Source organism: Geospiza fortis, unplaced genomic scaffold, assembly GCF_000277835.1.
Source record: "Geospiza fortis unplaced genomic scaffold, GeoFor_1.0 scaffold557, whole genome shotgun sequence".
NCBI classification, from domain to species: Eukaryota; Metazoa; Chordata; class Aves; order Passeriformes; family Thraupidae; genus Geospiza; species Geospiza fortis.
Window position 1 is genome coordinate 941,673 of NW_005054526.1, and position 19,676 is coordinate 961,348.

Below are 19,676 nucleotides of genomic sequence, written 5' to 3' on the forward strand. Positions count from 1 at the left end.
GGCGTGGCAGGTGCGAACCGGCCTCTCTCCTTCCACAGGCTGACTCGGTACATCGTGCTGCTGTGCTTCGCCAAGGTTTTGAAAGCCGTGGGGCTGTTTGAATCGTATGATCTTCTGAAAGTAGTCCACCTCGTGCAGTTTATCTTCGTAGTGCAGCTGGGGTGAGTGTGCAGAGGGTGGAGCCTTGTCCCCCACGCGTAGTACTTTGGGTGTTCTTTGACAGCGTCAAGGTTGTAACCCTGCATTATGTTTTTATCGTTTATTCGAAGAGGAGAAGGCATAATAATGAATCCAGGAAGTGGTCTGTTCATAGCAGTGTTTTTGCTTCACATTTCTGTTCACTGTAATTTCAGTGTCTTGCAATGTCTCAAGTTGGAAATGATCCGTAAGGTCTATTGAGTCCAACTCTCTGCTCCTCACACAACTACCTGAAACTGAAGTGTTCTCCAGATGGAGTGTTCTCCAGATATTCTTGAGTTCTGACAGGTTTGGAGCTGTGACACTCCTGGGGAGCCAGTTACGGTGGCTGGCCACCCTCTTAGGGAAGAACCTTTCCGTAATATACAGTGTGAATTTACCCTGATGCAGTGTCATTCCCTCTCATGCCCTATCACTGGTCACTGGAGATCAACATCTCCTCCTCCCCCGTCCCTCCACTGAAGAAGGTCCCATGAGGTCACCCCTCAGCCTTCTCTAAGCTGAACAAACCAAGCAACCTCAGATACTCCTCTTGCTCTTGAAACCTTACACCATCGTGGCTGCCTCCCCCAGATGCCCTCTAACAGTTTGATGTCTTTCTGGTACAGAGGCACCCAAAACTGCACACAGGTCCTGGCTGGGGCCCCATCAGAGCATTGCAGAGCAGGACAGTCACCTTCCTTGAGCAGCTGATGATGCTGTGCTCGAATGCAAATGCACCCCAGGATACAGCTGACCCTTTTTCTTGACCCATATTCAATTTTCCATCAACCCAGACCTCCAGATTTCTTTCTGTGGGGCTGCTGTCCATCCTTTTGTTCCCTGCTTTGTGCATGCAAACAGGGTTACCCTGCCACAGATGGAGAATCAGCGCTTGTTCTTTCTATATCATTGGCAGTTATCCACCTTTCTAGTCTTTCCACATGTCTCTATAAGGCCTCTCTGCCCTCAAGAAACTTCAGTGTTTTTCCAGCTTCAAAGTTGGGCCTGTTCTGACAGTGCTGTTGATGATGGTGCGACTGTTGCTCCAGCTGGCAATCCACCGTCACACAAATGTGCTCTCACCTTCCCCCACCGCAGGGGGCTGAGGAGGAGAATGAGGAAGAAAACAATAAGTAAAACTCGCAAGTTGCGATAAGAAGAGTTTAATAATTGAAATTAATAAGCTAATAAATTATTAATAAGTTAATAAGCAAAATATAGTAATAAAAGGAAGTGATGCACAATGCATCTGCTCAACACACAATGATGATACCTGGGCCATCCCCAAACCACAGTCAGACCCCATGTGAGTAGTTCTCCCAGTTTTTCTACTGAGTAAATGGTATTTATGGCTGGTAATGCAGCAGGGAAAATAAAACCAGTGACTGTTGTCAATGTGGCCTGTTAATGGATAAAATGTAGAGGAAAGCATTTTGTAAACTGAGCCAGATATGAGAAACCTAGTTGTTTAGATCTGGTTTGAATAAAAAGCTGAGTGCTAATAAACTAATAGACAAATCTTTCTCCTTTTGACAGGTCTGCTTTTTTTATGGTTTTGTTTCAAAAACCATTTTCATCTGGAAAAGCGGTAACCAAGCGTCAGGTGAGTTGACATATGTAGGAGTGACTTGCATCTTCGTAAATATTCTTGGCAGTATGGCTCTTGCCAAAAAGGAAAGGTGAACAAAGATGACTCCACTTAGAAGATGTGGTTACAGGTTCTAGAGGTATACTACTGTCATGGTTTGACACTGGCACAATGCCAGTGCACCATGAAACTGGCAATCCACCGTCACACAAATGTGCTCTCACCTTCCCCCACCGCAGGGGGCTGAGGAGGAGGATGAGGAAGAAAACAATAAGTAAAACTCGCAAGTTGCGATAAGAAGAGTTTAATAATTGAAATTAATAAGCTAATAAATTATTAATAAGTTAATAAGCAAAATATAGTAATAAAAGGAAGTGATGCACAATGCATCTGCTCAACACACAATGATGATACCTGGGCCATCCCCAAACCACAATCAGACCCCATGTGAGTAGTTCTCCCAGTTTTTCTACTGAGTAAATGGTATTTATGGCTGGTAATGCAGCAGGGAAAATAAAACCAGTGACTGTTGTCAATGTGGCCTGTTAATGGATAAAATGTAGAGGAAAGCATTTTGTAAACTGAGCCAGATATGAGAAACCTAGTTGTTTAGATCTGGTTTGAATAAAAAGCTGAGTGCTAATAAACTAATAGACAAATCTTTCTCCTTTTGACAGGTCTGCTTTTTTTATGGTTTTGTTTCAAAAACCATTTTCATCTGGAAAAGCGGTAACCAAGCGTCAGGTGAGTTGACATATGTAGGAGTGACTTGCATCTTCGTAAATATTCTTGGCAGTATGGCTCTTGCCAAAAAGGAAAGGTGAACAAAGATGACTCCACTTAGAAGATGTGGTTACAGGTTCTAGAGGTATACTACTAACTCAGTGTGTTGTGGGCTGAAACATTGGTTGTTCATCGCTTTTGATAGCTTCTTTTGAGAGTATAGTGAAAAGGCTGTCCTTATCAACAAGCCAGCATCAGCTGTAGGGAGTGGATTTTCAAACAGCTCAGTCTACTTAGCTGACCTGGACAGTTAGACAGGCAATTTCTGGACTACCAAGATGTCAAAATGCTCCAGTCTTTTCACTCAGAGCAGAAGAGTCCCATATGCATGTGATGAGGGCCTAATCTAGCTGCTCATCAGACCTTGGTGAGTTCTCAGTATCCCAAGGAGTTTAGAGTAGAGCCAGCTTGGAAGGTGCTGATTTATAAGAAATAAATTTTCTTCACCTGCTTCATACTCATCTTGCATTTATGTAAATGTGTGCACAAAAACTTGATCTAGTGTGTGCAGCAAGTAGACAGAATCTGAAGGATAGCCTCAAAGTGTTCCTTGTGTCAACTGCTTTCATTACTACATGCGTATGGCAGAATTTTAAAAATGTAAACAGGAATAAATGGCATCTTTGATTTGAGTTCAGAAAAATCTGTCCATATATGGTTTTACTTTTGCTAAAAAAATTCAAATTCTGGATTTTGAAGATGTTATGTTTGTTGTAGGTGCTTCACCTTGTTTACCGTATTTCCAGAATTAATTTATTCTAAAACTTGCACCTGAGGTTAATAAGGTATTGAATATCTGAGTTACAGCCCAATTCCTGAAGAAAGAATATAACACATGCAAAAGTATTTGTAGGTATAAGGTCTTAGCCTCAATTTGTACCTTTTATCTTGTTTTTATTCTGTTTATCTTTTTCTGATATATACAATAGATTACAAAATAGGTAAATGGACTTGATTTTTTTTAACTAATTTTCGGGATTTTTGTTGAAGAGAACTCAGACAATGTTACAGAATTTAGGACTGTGGTATTAAAAAATTCTGGTTCATAGTATGTGCACATAAATCTTAGTTGCCTGGCAAAGTATCCAAGAAAATAATCATACTTTAAATTATAATTATGGAACTTACAAAGCACGTGTTTTCCCCTCAATTTCTACAACTATTGTGCTAAAACAATGCTAGTAATAGAGTGTTTATTTTGAAACTTTGGAGAAAATTTTAATGAAATACCTCTCATTTGCAGTGGATCAAAATTTTTAAGCATGCTGTTGTTGGATGTATCATTTCACTCTTATGGTTTTTTGGCCTTACTCTATGTGGACCACTGAGGTAAATACATATCTACTGTAAATACTGGTTTTCTTTTGTGATCCTTCCCTGTTTTGCTCCTTTTGATTTTTTTTCTGTCTGTCAGACAATGCTTCTAGCCATTTGATGTATATACAAAAACTTACTGAATCCTTACGAATTTTCATGTGAAATTTTTAGTGCTTGGGAAAAAGTACACATAATTTCTGTAGAACTGGTAAATTTCTTTTGCCAGAAGAACTATTTCTTAAATGAGATGCATGTGAAAGTCTTCATAGTGCTTAAACACTTGGTGTGAGTGATGCATCAAGGTGACTTAGTGCAGTTTTTGTCACTTCCCTGCTCTCCTTCATGTAATGCCAACTGTTTACCTATTTAGAGTCCATGGCTTGATGGCTAATGGTAGCAGCTGGTATTCTTTGACAGGTGACTAGAATCAATTTCTGGACTTGTTGCAGAGTACTTCATTATCTGGTTGGCTGTGTGCTCTGTGTTGAAATTGGGTAACCATTTGTGCTGTGTGTTAGTACTTCTGACTGAGTAGCTATGAAAGAGTAGCTAGACTTTCAAAAATAAAGGTTAATATATTAGAAAGCATCTTTCAATCTAGAGAGGAAAGTAAAGCCTTAAATTATATATTTTATGAAGGTGAATTTTTATCATCTACATAGGAGAAGGCATACCTAAGAGTAATAATACTGTGATAAATTATATTAATGTAGTTAATACTCTTATGTCTTTCTGGATGCTGGCAGTCTTTCCAAACCAGACCAGTTACATTGGGTCCAGTCATGGTTTATTGCTGTAGAGAGGATTGCAAAAGCATTTGCTAAACTTGAGGACAAGAATTACTTTCATGTTCTGCTCAGAAAAGCTGTCAATACAGCTTGGTAGTTAGCGTTTGCTGTCTGAAGGAGGTAGCATGGAAGCTAGAATTTTTTATTTTCAGTGATTAAGAGGTTTTGAGGTGGCATAAGCTACTAGGTCATCAGCACCTCAATGAAAAGGACACAGTAGTACAGAACAAGACATGTTTTTTCTCTGGAAGCAGAAACTGGTTTAGAGGAGGTATTATAGTGGGAGCAAGAACTCCAACTTGAGCAAGTTGGTATCTTGTAGTGTTGTTAGAAGAAAATAGAATTTAAAGTTATCCATAAATGAATAATTTTAATCTGTTACTTGCATTAGGAAGTTCCTGTTTTGCAACATGTATAGTTGTCTGCAGCTAGATCTGTTGCTGGTGAAGGCAAATTGATTTGTGTTTTTTCTTTTGAATTGTTAAACCTGCTGTTGTAATAATAGGATAGATCTTTGTTGTGTCACTAATTTTAGCTGAAATAGTGTATATCAAGGTTTTGAGGTAAACTCATTGTAAATAGAGTATTTATTTCTTTTTTTTTTAATAGGACATTATTACTGTTTGAGCACAGTGATGTGGTTGTTGTGTCTCTCCTTAGTGTCTTGTTCACAAGCTCAGGTGGAGGACCAGCAAAGGTATTTAAAAATCTCTTTTACCAAATGTAAAACATACTAAATCCTATAAATTCAAGTACTTCTCTACCTGGAGCAAACTGTGTTTTGGATCCACGTTCATAGAAAATGTGCTTTTTTAGTTTAATTAGTGGTGAAATAGTAAGACATACTACTTGCAGTGGTTTAAATCTAGATGGTGAAAGCTCTGGGAGCTGGGATTTCATAGCTACCTCTGTCCTTTCCCAGTGAAAGAACTTCAGAGCTATTCTTTCTCATAGTCTTTGCATAGTTCTTTAGCCTTTAGGTACCATAAGACAAAATCCAACAGTTTGTACAGATCTTGTTTGTAGCTCATTGATGCTATGAAATATTAAATCGTCAGGCTGAAGTAGCAGTGCATTCTGGCAGGCAGAAAGACACCATGAAGAAAGTAATCACACTTAAAGTTCATAAGATACCAGCATCTAGCTTGCTGCAGTGGTGATATGTCCTGGGTTATCTGGTAAGTCTGAAAAACAGAAAAAATGTGCAATTATATTGTCAAGGTCACTTTTTAAAAAATAATAGGGGTTTCTTTAATGGTTTTCTTATTGGAGTATGCTTACATTGATCAGGAAGCAGGAAAGGAGAGGACCGATTTCCTAGATTTTTTTACAGTATTCTGTTGCACCAGTTTAGAAATACTTGGGTTTTTTGTTGTTTGGTTGTTTATTATTTGTTTGGGTTTATTTTACAGACAAGAGGTGCTGCATTTTTCATCATAGCTATCATCTGTTTACTACTTTTTGATAACGACGACCTCATGGCTAAAATAGCAGAACATCGTATCCTTTCTTATGTGAAAGAGCAAGTGACTCTTAGTACTGGAGGAGAAAAAATGTGAAATTGAGTGTACTGAATTAAATTATAATTAAAATTTTGAAGCTAGTTCTCAACTTATCATAGTGTACTGACAAAAGGTAGTACATCTACAGATAGGCAGTGAAAACGAACAAGGTGAAAGTAAACTTTCCAAAGGAAGAATAAAAACATGGAATTACGCAAATGGTGTATTCTGTAACCTTATTGATGAATTTATTTAGTTTTCTGTGAGTAGAATCATAAAACAGTCATGGAATGGCCTGGGTTGGAAGGCACCTTAAGATGATCAAGTCCAGCTGTTCACCCAGTACTGCCAAGCCTGTCACTAAATCATATCCCTAAGTGCTACATCCATGTCTTTTAAAAACCAGCAGGGATGTTCATTCAGCCACTTCCTTGGGCAGCCTGTTTCAATGCTGATAATTCTGTCTGAAGAAATTCTTCCTAATACTCAATCTACTCAATACAATGAGACTTAAGGCTATTTCTTTCTGTCCTGTCAGAAAAAACTGACCCCCACCTGGGTTCAGAATGCTGTCAGATAGTTGTAGAGTTGGTAAGATCTGCCCTGAGCTGCCTCCTTTTCCCTAGACTAAAAGCCCCCACCTCCATCAGCTGCTCCTTGTCAGTGCTCCCCGGCTCTGTTGCCTTTCTCTGAACACACCTCAGCACTACAGTGTCTTCTTGTACTTAGGGGCCCAAAACTAAACACAGGATTTGAGGTGCAGCCTCACCAGTGTCCAGTACAGGGAGACAATGACTGGCCTGCTCCTGCTGGCCAACTGGGCACAGCCTGGCTCATGTTCAGCCATTCCCAGGTTCTTTTCCACTGGGCAGCTTGCCAGCCACTCTGCCCCAGCCTGTGGAGCTGCCTGGGGTTGTTGTGACCCAAGGGCAGGACCCAGCACTGGGCCTTCTTGAACCTTACACCATTGGCCTCAGCCATGATCCAGCCTGCCCAGATCCCTCTGCAGAGCCTTCCTGCCCTCCAGCAGATCAGCACTCCCACCCAGCTTGGTGTCACCTGCAAACTGATTGAGGGTGCCCTCCATGAGATCATTGGTGAAGATATTAAACAGCACTGGCCCCAGTACTGAGCCCTGGGGAACAGCACTGGTGACTGAACACCAGCTGGATGTGACTTTACTGACCACCACTCTCTGAGCCTGGCTATCCAGGCAGATTTTTACCCAATGAACAGTGTAACTGCCTAAGCCAGGAGCAGCTGGTTTCTCATGTGGGACATTGTGTCCAAGGCATCCATGCAGCCTTGAAGTCCATGCATCCACAGCTTTTCCTTCATTCACTAGGCAGGTCACTTCATCATAGCAGATCAGGCTGGTCAGTCAGAACCTGCCTTTCACAAACCCATGCTGACAGCTGGGCCTGATCTCTGGTTGTCCCACGCATGCCAACACATCATAAAGCTCAGTTTGCTTACCTCTGCTTTCTGTGTTCTGCTACCTTTGACTGTTCTTGTTCTTGCTTAAAAAAAAAGAAAATCTAAAGAAATTCTTCCTTAATTTTTTATTTAGCTGAGGGGCATCATGACAGTGCTCTTACTCATGTTCTATATACAATCATTGCTTTCCTGGGTGTTGCAGATCACAAGGTAAATAATATGTATTTTAGAATCTTTATCTAAGTTTTGAAGGTAAGAATTTCACCAGATCTGAGCTAATCCAAGCCTGAATCAAAACCAAAAGGTTGGACATCCCTACCCCATATTGGAACTGAACTAGCACTGTAATTTTTGCACACTGATTGGACTATGAGGAGCTTCAATACAGCAAGCCAAACCATACAATATTCAACCTCTGTAGCTGATAAGGACTTTGCTGTAATGCATAGCCTAACAAGTCACATTAAAATTATCATGAAATGTTCTGTCATCAGTGTTCTTAGTGTTTATAATGCTTTGCCTACAAACCACTTCTTCCTCACTTTTGGTACCTGTGTTTTGTTTCTGCATATTTAGCCTTCCCCAGTCTTTACATTATACTTGTATTTGAAGACACAGATTCTGATACTTCTCAGTAAGATAGTCCCATTGTATTTGGTGGTATGAATAGCTGAATATCGTAATCTGACTGTACAGGGTTGAACTGGCTGATTGAGTTGTGTTAGCTTAGTCTTGGTAAAGTGGCTTAATTGAGGACTAAAACAGGAAAAAAATGGAGCAGCTGAAAATGTATTAATATAAAAATAAATCAAATATTAGACTGGTTAATGGTGCAGAAAAGCAAGTGTGATCTAAGGGAGATGAGATGCTGTGTGTCTTGTAATTCATCTAAAGAAAGATTTTGAAAGAGTATATTGTGAAGAAACAAGGTGTGTTCAAAGGTAAGTGGATGAAAAGGCTATGAAGATTCTAGAGGACAAGATGATGTGAATCTTTGGGGGTTTATGTATGCTTTCAACACGCTTTTAATAATGGAAGATGGGAAAACTCTGAGTGATTTTTCTTCTTCCTCAGATGCTGTTTGCTACCATTTTGCTGCTGGTGTATGCCAGTTCACACTATTGAGAGTTTTAAAGTTCAACTGAGGCTTGTGAATAGTGCTAAGGCACAACTCTGTATGCTGTGTTACTGTTTGTAGATAGAGTAAAAATTACAGAAAATATCCTAGTTTTGGCTTTTGTTTCCAGATTAAAGAAAACATTAATATTTCCTCCTTGTAAGTGTCACTGTGTTTGGAGTGAGGTTTTTGTACTTAAGAAATGCTAATGGAATCCTATTATGTTTCCAGGGTGGAGTATTGCTTCTGGTACTGGCATTGTGCTGCAAAGTTGGTTTTCACATGGCATCCCGAAAACTATCTGTAGATGTAGGTGGAGCCAAGCGTCTTCAGGCTTTGTCCCACCTTGTTTCCGTCCTTCTGTTGTGCCCATGGGTTATTGTTCTCTCTCTGACAACAGAGGTAAGATACTAAGTACAAAAATAAACCATTATTTGTAATGATTGTGAATTGTAATTTGAATCTTTCCTTTAAAATATCTTTAAAATTACCAGTGTTGCTGTCTTTATTTTTGTAGTAAGCTTTGTTTGAAAATTTTCCATTATGCTTTTTTTCTGTATTTGTTTTTTATCTGTGTGATACTTTAATTTCCTTGTTTGTATGATAAATGTGTTTCATCCTTCTAGCTCAGATACTATATCTCGGGTTCATCTACTCATATTGCACAAGCATTAATGACTTTATAAATACAGTGCTCTTTTATCCCTAAGAAGTAGATCATTTATTGTCATTTTAATATTGTCATATTGTCTTTATGCTTGTGTGCATAGGGAGAATAGGCCATTGCAACCATGGCATTGTATATGGAATTCCTTTTGCAAACAGGAGAGTATTTGAAATAAAATGCTTCAGTGCATTTTAGATATATGTCTCTTTTTATATCTGGAATGATATGTTTATATGATAAATTGAAAAGATAAATGTATTTATGTTTTATGGATTAGTGGAAACACTTGTAATTCAAGTGAACTACATTTAATGCTGTAAGTACAATCACTCTTCTGGTGGGCAGTCCTGTTTGAAATTTTTTTTTTGTTGCAGAGTAAAGTAGAGTCTTGGTCTTCTCTCATCATGCCTTTCATAACAGTCATCTTCTTTGTTGTGATCTTGGATTTCTACGTGGAGTCCATATGCTCTGTGAAGATGGAAGCTTCCACATGTGCTCGATATGGATCCTTTCTTATTTTCATTAGTGCTCTGCTTTTTGGAAACTTTTGGACGCATCCAATAACAGACCAGCTTCGAGCTATGAACAAGCCACCACACCATGAAAGCACAGAGCATGTTCTTTCTGGAGGGGTGGTAGTGAGTGCTGTCTTCTTTGTTTTATGTACGTATTCTTGTCTAAACTATAGTAAATCTGTGGTCTGTGTGACTGGGAAGCCAATCAGAAAATTGAAGTGTGCAGAATTCTTTTGGATGAGCTTTTATGGATTCTTTGGCATAAGGCAGCCTGTAGCTTTTCGCTCTTCTATTGTCTGTCTACCAAAAAAAAAAAAAAGGAATGTGATCTGTTGTGGAAGCGATGATCTAATTTTACATGGCACTGAAATCCAATAATAAACCTCAAGATGAAGTTGGCAATCAATTTGCTGCCAGAAAATTTCATGTAAACTTTGATTGCTGATTAAACACATTATAAAATAGCTGTGAAGCTTAGAAACAGCAACAAAAACTTCAATACTTTCCTTGCAGCTGCCAATATCCTGTCCTCCCCCTCCAGGAAAGGGCAGAAGGGTACCCTTATTGGCTATTCCCCTGAAGGCACTCCTCTCTATAACTTCATGGGTGATGCATTACAGCAAAGCTCCCAGTCATTGCCCCGGTTTATTAAGGAGTCACTGAAACAAATCCTTGAGGAGTATGATTCTCGGCAGATCTTCTATTTCTTGTGCCTAAATCTGGTAAGTGCATGGTTTTTTTCTTCAAACCCAATCACAATAGTGCATATATAATGAAAAAAGAAGAGTTATTCTTTAGAAGATTCCCATAATTGATTCGTTTGAAAGTGGCCTTTGACAGGGCAATGTAAGTAGTGATCACTGATTTGTTGTCACAGTGCAGCACTGGTTCTATGTGTAAGGGTTACACCAGTAACTGAATACTTGTATGATAGTATGTTGAAGGTTGATATACCTCAATGTTGCCAGCAGGTGAAACTGATAAGCCCTCAGTGAAAGTGATAAGGATTAGGACAATAAAGTACAAGTTGTGGGATTGATTAGTGTCATATTGGAGCAGGCTAGTTTTATTTTTAGCTTCTCTCTTTCTTGAATAGGAAAAGATGATTCAGTAAGCAAAACTGGTAGAACCTCATTTGCAAAGATCTTCTGGAAAATAAGGGGAGAAACTTGAAGTATCTGTGTTAACTGTAAGGAATTCCATTATGGAATATGAAAGATTGGAAAAAAGTTTTTGAGCAGATGGATTAATAATACAGGGTAAATGTATGTATTAAAAATGTATGTATTAAAAATTACTTGTGTACCTTTCTCAGAACCAATTCCTAAGATTTAAACAGTCAACTTACTAGTGAAGAAAATGTTGGCATTAACAGATTTATAGACAACATTACTTTTACACTAATAATGTATTAGATCAGAACTCTTGCATTTTTAATGATAAAATGCTTCGAATTTGTCTGCAGAATGTCAGTTCAAAATTTGAAACAGAAAATTTACTCCTGTAAAGAGTTGGTTTTTATGTGTGAATCTGTAAGGAGAGTGGGTTAAAAAATGTGTCTTTATAGACTTGGAGTGCATCATGTATTTCATTGGAAGAGAGGAAAAATGGTCAAGAAATACTTAGAGTAATACCTCTGAAAAATATTGAGTGTTCTATGAAAAGAATATCCTTCTATCTACTAAAACATTAATACGCAAGTTAATATTTAAGGAAAAACTTAAACTCTGTTTTGTTTTAGGCTTTCACTTTTGTGGAGCTTTTTTATGGAGTATGGACCAATAGCCTTGGTCTTATTTCTGATGGATTTCACATGCTTTTTGATTGTTCTGCGTTAGTGATGGGGCTTTTTGCAGCTCTGATGACAAGGTGGAAAGCAACTCGCATATTTTCATATGGGTGTGTATCTTGGGTTCTTTAAGGACTATTTGAAACTTAACTCTCCTTGCTCATTTTCAAAATGTCCTGGTATGTATGGGATATTTTAGTAATGCATGCTTCTGTGTGTTTTTTGCTGTGTCTCTTCTCTTCCATTTGTACTCATGCTATTCTCTTATTATCTGTCAAAAAAAAATGTCTGAAATGTAACTTTCATTTATCTCTACAAGTAAAACTTTTATCACTGTGAATTTTCTTTAGAAATTGCCTTGTGCTAGGCATTTATGTCAAATAGAAATCTATGTCAAAAACCAGTGTTCGTATGAAGATTTAGATTTGGCTGAAATAATAGAACTTTATGTGTTTGCAAAGCAGTTTAGCAGTTTGAAGTCCTGAGTGGGCAGTATATATAAGAGAATACTTCCACATTGTTCTATTATAATGGAGTTTGGACAGTTGGAAACTGGCCACGTCTTGACCAGAAAAAAATAACTCAGGAATTGAGACATGATTATGTGACATTGAGAAAAAAAGCTACAGCAATCTTAATGCTGTATTGAAATAATTATAACTTCATTTATTATAACTTTGACATTTGTTCAGAGTACCCATTCTTCACTCTCAAATGTATATGTGTTTACATTCAGGTATGGACGTGTAGAAATTCTCTCTGGATTTATTAATGGCCTCTTTCTGATGGTGATTGCTTTCTTTGTCTTCATGGAATCAGTGGCAAGACTGGTAGATCCTCCAGATATAGATACAAATATGCTAACTGTAAGTTTTATCCTTCTGTTTCAGTGTAGTTTTGCAGTTAATGGTTCATTTATGTTTTATCTCCAGGGTGATAGTCCTTCCAGTACCTGAAGGGAGCCTTCAGGAGAGCTGGAGAGGAATTTTTTGCCAGGGCATTTAGTGGACAAGTAGAAATGGCCTCAAACTGAAGAAGGGCAGGTATAGATTAGATATTAGGAATTAATTCAACGTTAGGAGAGAATTCTTTATTGTGAAGATGGTAAGGCCCTGGAACAGGTTGCCCAGAGAAGTTGTGGCTTCCACGGTTTTCCTTAATTAAGTGTGTGGTGGTTTTGGTTACCATGTTCTAGAAAATAAGTTTGAATACCTGTGAGGATGCAGTGGAGTTAAAGACTTTTCTCCCTCTCACAGCCGGTCTCTGTTGGAGGGCTGATCGTAAACCTTGTTGGTATCTGCGCCTTCAGCCACGCGCACTCCCATGGTGCTTCTCGAGGAGGCTGTCCCACACATGATCACAGCCATTCTCACCATGGCCACAGCCACGGGCACGGCCATTCCCACAGTGACCATGGCCACAGCCATGGACATGCCCATGGATCTTCTGGAGGAGGCATGAACACCAACATGAGAGGCAAGTACAGATTGTTGAATCATAAGGCATTTACGTGATTTCTAGGAGACTGAAGATTTTCAGGATCAGACCTATGCAGTATTATGCCTCAATCTAAAAACGCTTTTGAGGAGTGATCTGACAGGCATTAAATGCACTATACAGGAATTGCTCAAACCATTTATGAGTTTAACTTGAAGAAATGTGAGATATTTCTGTGCATATGTATGTAATACATAAGGAACAATAAAAAGCAGTAATCCATAGTACTCGCTAACATTAAAAAAGGTCACTGTAAACCATACTCAAAAAGTTTTAAGTCCTTGTTTGTAAGTTCAAACTGGAAATGAAGGTACAATGTCTCTATCTAAAAAGATATTACAATGCTTCTAGAAATCATGTGACAGCTGTTTGTAACAATACTGGGAAGGGGATAAGAAGCAGGAGAACAAATACAGACCAGCATAGCATATGTTTTTATTTGTGATTCAGAAGATAAAGTGGTAAAGAAAAACTTTCAAATATGAAATCCTGAAGCTAACTGAGATGAGCACTGTATATAAAAGTTCAGCATAGAATTTTTTCCCTAGTAGTTAGAAAATAGTTATTTACCAACTGTCTGGCTTATAAAAAAACCCCTTTAAAAATGGTGTTTTCTGCGTAAGCTTGTCAGAATATGGTGAACAGTCTCATGTTTCATATGTTATTTATTGTCTTAACTCGATTATCCTGGTTATTCATATTCATCATGTCTGTAATTTTTTAAAGTCTGTATATAGTCATGTTACAATATTCTTTAAAATCCTGACACCTAACTAGTACTAATCTTACCAATGGTTGAAGAGTATTTTTCTATGCCCATTGAGTGTACATTGAGAAAGAGCTCACAGTTAAAGCAGTAGAAAGTATAAGATTCATAGCAATAGCACAAAAACAATTCTCTTGTAAAACTGGAGTAGAATTGGCATACAAAAAACAGCCTGTACATTCATGTATGTCCACATTAGCAAGCAGTGTACACTGATCTTCTAACTCTGTTAGGGATCAATGAGTCCTTATATACAGAGGTAAATGATTATGCTATATTGTACAAATCCCACATATTCGCATATACTTTAGTCTGTGGATGCCTACCTACATCTTTGGCCCATAGATTAAAAATTGTTTTTTACAATAATTTACAATTAAACATTTGTATTTTGTGTATTTTGTCCCAGGTTAGCAAAGAGTCGTCTCTGTTTAGCTTGAGGATACTTACTAAGCCTTACTAAGTTTCTGCTATTGAATATATACATACATTTTAGACAGATCTGTTAATCACTCTGTTTGTTTTGGTTTTAGGTGTGTTTCTGCATGTGTTAGCAGACACTCTTGGCAGTGTTGGTGTTATCGTATCCACAATATTTATTCAGCAATTTGGATGGCTCATAGCTGATCCACTCTGCTCTCTCTTTATTGCTACATTGATTTTTCTTAGTGTTATCCCACTATTGAAAGATGCCTGTCAAGTGCTTTTGTTGAGGATACCTCCGGAACAGGAGAAAGACCTGCATGTTGCTTTAGAAAAGGTACAATTATAAGTGGTTTTGTATACAAGCATACAAAGCTGTAACTGTTTCTAATGATTATTAAAATCAAGCAGATCAGTCAGCTCCTCTTGTCTTAGACAACTTCATGTCTCAAGTTGTTTAAAATCTGTTTTTCAGAGAAGTGACAGGATGACTAGTTCTAACTATAAAAGTTGGTTTGCAGCTAAAAAGACTTCCACTGTTTTTTGGTTTTATGGATAGCCCATAATTTCAGACAAGCATGGTAACAGTTTGGTAAATGTACCACACTGTAGTACTGAGAAAGCAGTATACAGTTCCCTAAACCTGCATCCTTTTTAAACTTGTTACAAACATTCAGGGTACAGGATTATATCACAAACTTGTAATTTCAAGTTTTCTGATTTATCCATATCATGAAGGATATACTGGTTCACAGTAGGTGAGATGGCAAAACTTAAGTTGTTTTTTCAAATCATTTTCTCATTCTAGAGTGTTCTCTTCCTGTCTGGTGCAGTATGGCGTTTGCCTTGAGGCTGTACCTAGTCTTTGCTGTTGCCTCATTTTAAGTTCCTGCCCAGAATAGTAATGTGGACCTCAGTGTGGAGAATTCCTCTCTGTAGAAGAATGAGTTAAAAGTTCTTTGAGGATGCCATCAACTAGAGGCTTCAAGGAGGACTATCCTTATGGTGTCCTGTCAGTTACTGAATGGGAAAATGTGTTCTTGTCTGCATGAGAAAAAGAAAAAAGAAAAGAACAAATGGGAATTGTCTGGGAGAGATTCTTGTAATGAAAGGACAGTGACATGCAAAGTGTGGTTTCACTTTTTGATGAGGGAAGACAGCAATTCTGAGAGACTTGGGAAGAATAAAGTACATTTTGAAAACAGTCAAAGACCAGTTGATTAAAAGATAATAGGAAAAGCATTTTAAAAATTACATCACAGTAAAAAAGTGTGTTTAATGTAGGTTGACCCTGTCCAGCAGCCAGCATCCTACAGCCACTTGCTCACTCCCCTCCTTTACCACCACCAGTGGGATGGGAGCATAAGCAAAAAAACCCTGGGAGCAATATAATAGGTGAAGGAAGAGCAGTGGAAAATAGAAAAAAAAAAGCAGTCCCCAAACAACAGCCACCTTGGAAGCCATAATCCTGCCTTCATCCTCTACCCCAGTTTTTACTGCTGAGCAAGGTGTTACATGGTGTGCAGTAACACACCGTGGACAGCTTGGGTCAGCTGCCCTGGCTGTGTCACCTCCCTGCTTCTTGCCCATCCCAGCCTACCCGCCAAGGCAAGGGCAAAGTGGGAAAAATAGAAAGCCTTGAAACTGCCTGATAGAAAAGAAATAGCTTGAACAGTTCAGCAATAGCCAAATCACTGGTGTGTTACTGAAATGGTTTTAAGCAGAAATCCAAAATACAGTGCCTTATCAGCTGCTCTGAAAAACCATCACAGCCAACCCAGAACAAAGATCAATTTGAAAAAATTAATGTATTATGGAAAAGAAGTTATGTCTCTGAATAAAGTTCAGCTGTGATAACTAAATACAGCTGCTAAACAGTGAGGTAGCCAGTGCCCTAGTAGATGCTGGACCAGTATTCTGATTAGTCTATCCATTTGTGTTCCTGTGATCTGTTCATAAATCAAGGGATTTTTTCCGCATCCTATTTAGCATTGCTCTTCTGGAGTTTTCATTTGATTTGACTTTTACCTTCTAGAATTTTACAGTAGTAGCAAGGTAACCTTTCAATACAAGATATATCTGTATATAGCTTAGTTGGAAAGCTGCTGTGCTACAGTTTTGTTTCCTTGTGAAATACTATCTACCAATAGCCATGTACAAGTTTAAAATTACTTAGTTTTTGCTAATGAAATTTCTTCACAGATTCAAAAAATAGAGGGAGTTATATCCTACAGGGATCCTCATTTTTGGTGTCACTCTGCAACTGTGGTGGCAGGCACAATACATGTGCAAGTGGTGTCAGATGTGATGGAACAGAGAATTGTACAGCAGGTACAGTGCAAGGTTTTTAGACTCTTAATTCCTTAATTTCCTACTCGGCATCTCCCTCTTGGTCACAGATTGAAGTTTCAATCTGACATGTATGATTTTTCTTGTAGCTCTCCATTATTGTCTCAGAGCTGGTCTCTAATGCTGTACTGCCCCTTTCCTGCTAGCTTGAAATTAGTCATGTAAAGTGTTATTTGCTAGAACATCTGCCAAAACACGACTGACAGTGGCAGTACGTCTGCTCTGAGAAAAGAAGGGGAGGTGTTAAAACAGGTCTGCAAAACAGGAAATAAACAGTAGGGATATCTGGATGCTAATCACGTGTCTAAAACCGGATTACCACTATCTATCTGCCATGGGTTTTTCTTTTCCTTAAAAAGATACACGTTTCCTATGCACAACACTGAAAGTCACCCAGTGTGCAGAAGTTGCAAAGCCATACCCTCTAAAGGTAGTCTTCGCTTTCCAGAGAATTGAATTCTTCACAATGATATATGGGGGTTTTTTTACTGCATTGCAGAGCCAGTATACTGCAAGTTATTGTGAGATACATGTAAAGTGCGATACTAATGTTAACTGTACCATTCTGTTCAGGTCACAGCAATTCTGAAAGATGCTGGTGTAAACAACTTAACTGTCCAAGTGGAGAAAGAAGCTTATTTTCAACACATGTCTGGACTCAGTACAGGATTTCAGGATGTCCTTGCAATGACTCAGCAACTAGAATCCATGAAATACTACAAAGATGGTACTTACATCATGTGATACAAATTTGTATTTGCCAAAGGAGATGTAAATGGTCAAGCTAATTGATTCCATATTTGTATTTTTGCGGGGAGATCTTGCACATACGTGTACAGAAACAAATGTACTATATATTTGAATTTTTGTAAGTGTACTCTCTTTGTTAATTGGATTGAGATGCTTTTATAAAGGAAATAAGAAGGACTTGAGTACTTGCTGTAAATGTGAAAATAGTTGAAATCTTATATACTATACTTGGTGTTTATTAAACAGAATTCTTGAAACTTGCAGATGAGCACAGATATCTTCCATACTTTCTCCAAAGTGTGGAACATCGGTATTTTAATTTCTTGTTAGCAGTGGGAAATAGAAGTAGTTTATATTGGAATGCAAACAATCAACAGGGCACTACTTTTCTTTCTTTCAAAAGGATAGCTTGAAGACTCTTGGAATGAAAAAACCACTTTATTATGGGGATTAAAAAACATCAAGTCCTGTGTTTTGCATATTTTGTTAGATAAGAGAAATATACAGTTTTTATATTATGTCTCAGCATACAAATCTGATTTCTATACTTAAGGCACCAGAGCAAATATATGTTACCATTTTACATTTGTATCAACCTATTTTTTTTAGAAGAAAACCACAGATTTAACAACGAGAAATAGGGAAGGGAAGAAAAATGAAAACACTTTTTCCTGGGAAGACTCAGAATCATAACTCAAACCACTTAAAATAAAACTTCTTGTACTTTTTATATGAATAACTGCAAATGCAGTATTTGAAGTCTAGAAGTAATAAATCAGTGAGCATCCTAGCACTCTGCTAAACTTCATCTTTTCAAGATATGTTATCCTGTACTTCACTCAATTTTTTTAATAATACCATGACAGCTGCAGGTGTACTGTAGCCAACTGTACGTCCATGTGTTACCTAGGGAAGAAGTTCAGGTTTAGAATACTAAACTATGAAAGAGTCTTGGACTTGACAAGTTGCTGAAACGAACAGTAAATTGAGACTTCTTGACTGGAAAGTGAAAGAGAGTGCCTTTAAGAAAGAATTATGGATGTTGAGGACTTAATACTGCAAAGAAAACAAATCCATGTGTTTAGTGAAAACCTGTCAATGGGATAATAAAATACATCTTCAGAGGTAGTTGTGCTTACATCTGTTCACAGGCTTCTGGTGCCCCCCTCTTCTTATCTGTAGCACATTCATATTTTCCTTGAAATTTAAGAAATTAATTCTGTGGTTAACAAGTACAATATATCTTTCATCATCCCATGTATCATGGCAGTATTGTTTTGTTGTACTGTTTTCTTGTTTCTGGTATTCAGTGGTTCTTGAATACCATAATAATAAGAATAGACTTGATGTTAGTGAAATTGAAGGACAGAACAGAGTGATAAAGGAATTATATAATTCCTTTATATTATCAGGAATGCAGTTAGGGATGTCCTTGAGCCATTCTGCTTGTCTTGTTATCAGATTGTTGTACAGCTTCTGTGGTTTGTTTTGTTACTCTTGAAGGAGTTCCTCCCACCCTATGTTAAAACACTGTCTGCAGTACAAGACTTGACTTGGAAAACTGTGGTCAGAAAACTTCTAGAAGTTGCATTGCATTTGTGTAGAGTGATGAAGATAAAGTGCATAAATTGCAGTCCCTCATATCTTGGGACAGCACTGGGGAGTCCGCCACCTCCTCAAAGCTGGATCCTGTTTTCTGCCCATTTAATGGTGTTTTTCTTACCTTGTCTCCTCCAGAAGGCTCATCACTTGATGAGCTACAGTTATGCTCAGTCTAGAACTAGGGTGATGTTTTGCTTTAGAAACCAATCTCAAAGCTTCACTTAATGTTTACATATGCCACTCCTGTTTTGAGATGGTTGTACTAGACTTGATAATATTTCAGTAAAACCCCATTGTGACATGAAATGAAGATGATGAAAAGGAGTGTGAGTATGTCTTTTAAATCATTATCTTAGCATAATTGTAAAGCTTTTGTGCTTGTCACAGCTTCCTCTGAGCAAATGGCCATTTCCTACCTCAGCTGTAGCTTCAGAACCCAAAACGAATCAAGGTGGCTGGCACTGTGATCATGGCAGTGAAGATGAGCCCATACCTGTATACTTCACAGGCAAGTGCAGACCTGCATGTTAGCTTGCATTTGGCAGGTTTTAGTAAGTTACCCAGCACACATGCACAGTGTTGTTCCTGGCTCTCCTGGCAGGAAGA

General features: G+C 38.2%; 1 protein-coding gene across 2 annotated transcripts; it reads left to right on the top strand.

Moving 5' to 3' along the window:
* The first annotated feature begins 6 nt into the window (after positions 1–6).
* SLC30A5 (solute carrier family 30 member 5) lies at positions 7–18,596 on the top strand. Of its 2 annotated transcripts, none has more exons than XM_005429142.3 (15): positions 7–161; positions 1,717–1,783; positions 3,795–3,880; positions 5,266–5,353; positions 6,069–6,156; positions 7,729–7,805; positions 8,944–9,114; positions 9,754–10,042; positions 10,408–10,616; positions 11,636–11,793; positions 12,420–12,549; positions 12,940–13,159; positions 14,480–14,706; positions 16,572–16,700; positions 17,292–18,596. In XM_005429142.3, the coding sequence occupies exons 2-15, from the start codon at positions 1,730–1,732 to the stop codon at positions 17,460–17,462; spliced, it is 2,097 nt and encodes a 698-aa protein (XP_005429199.1). In that variant the 5' UTR covers positions 7–161; positions 1,717–1,729; the 3' UTR covers positions 17,463–18,596. The 2 variants fall into 2 exon arrangements, with proteins under 2 accessions (XP_005429199.1, XP_030919606.1); XM_031063746.1 differs by lacking the exon at positions 1,717–1,783 and adding an exon at positions 2,446–2,512 and having other exon boundaries at positions 153–161.
* Positions 18,597–19,676: the final 1,080 nt, after the last annotated feature.

Bases quoted from the DNA above. Each gene is read 5' to 3' on its own strand.
- SLC30A5 (XM_005429142.3), top strand. From the start codon at position 1,730: ATGGTTTTGTTTCAAAAACCATTTTCATCTGGAAAAGCGGTAACCAAG. The intron at 10,043-10,407 runs GTACGTATTCTT...CTTTCCTTGCAG, and splicing joins TGCTGTCTTCTTTGTTTTAT to CTGCCAATATCCTGTCCTCC. The intron at 14,707-16,571 runs GTACAATTATAA...ATTTCTTCACAG, and splicing joins TGCATGTTGCTTTAGAAAAG to ATTCAAAAAATAGAGGGAGT.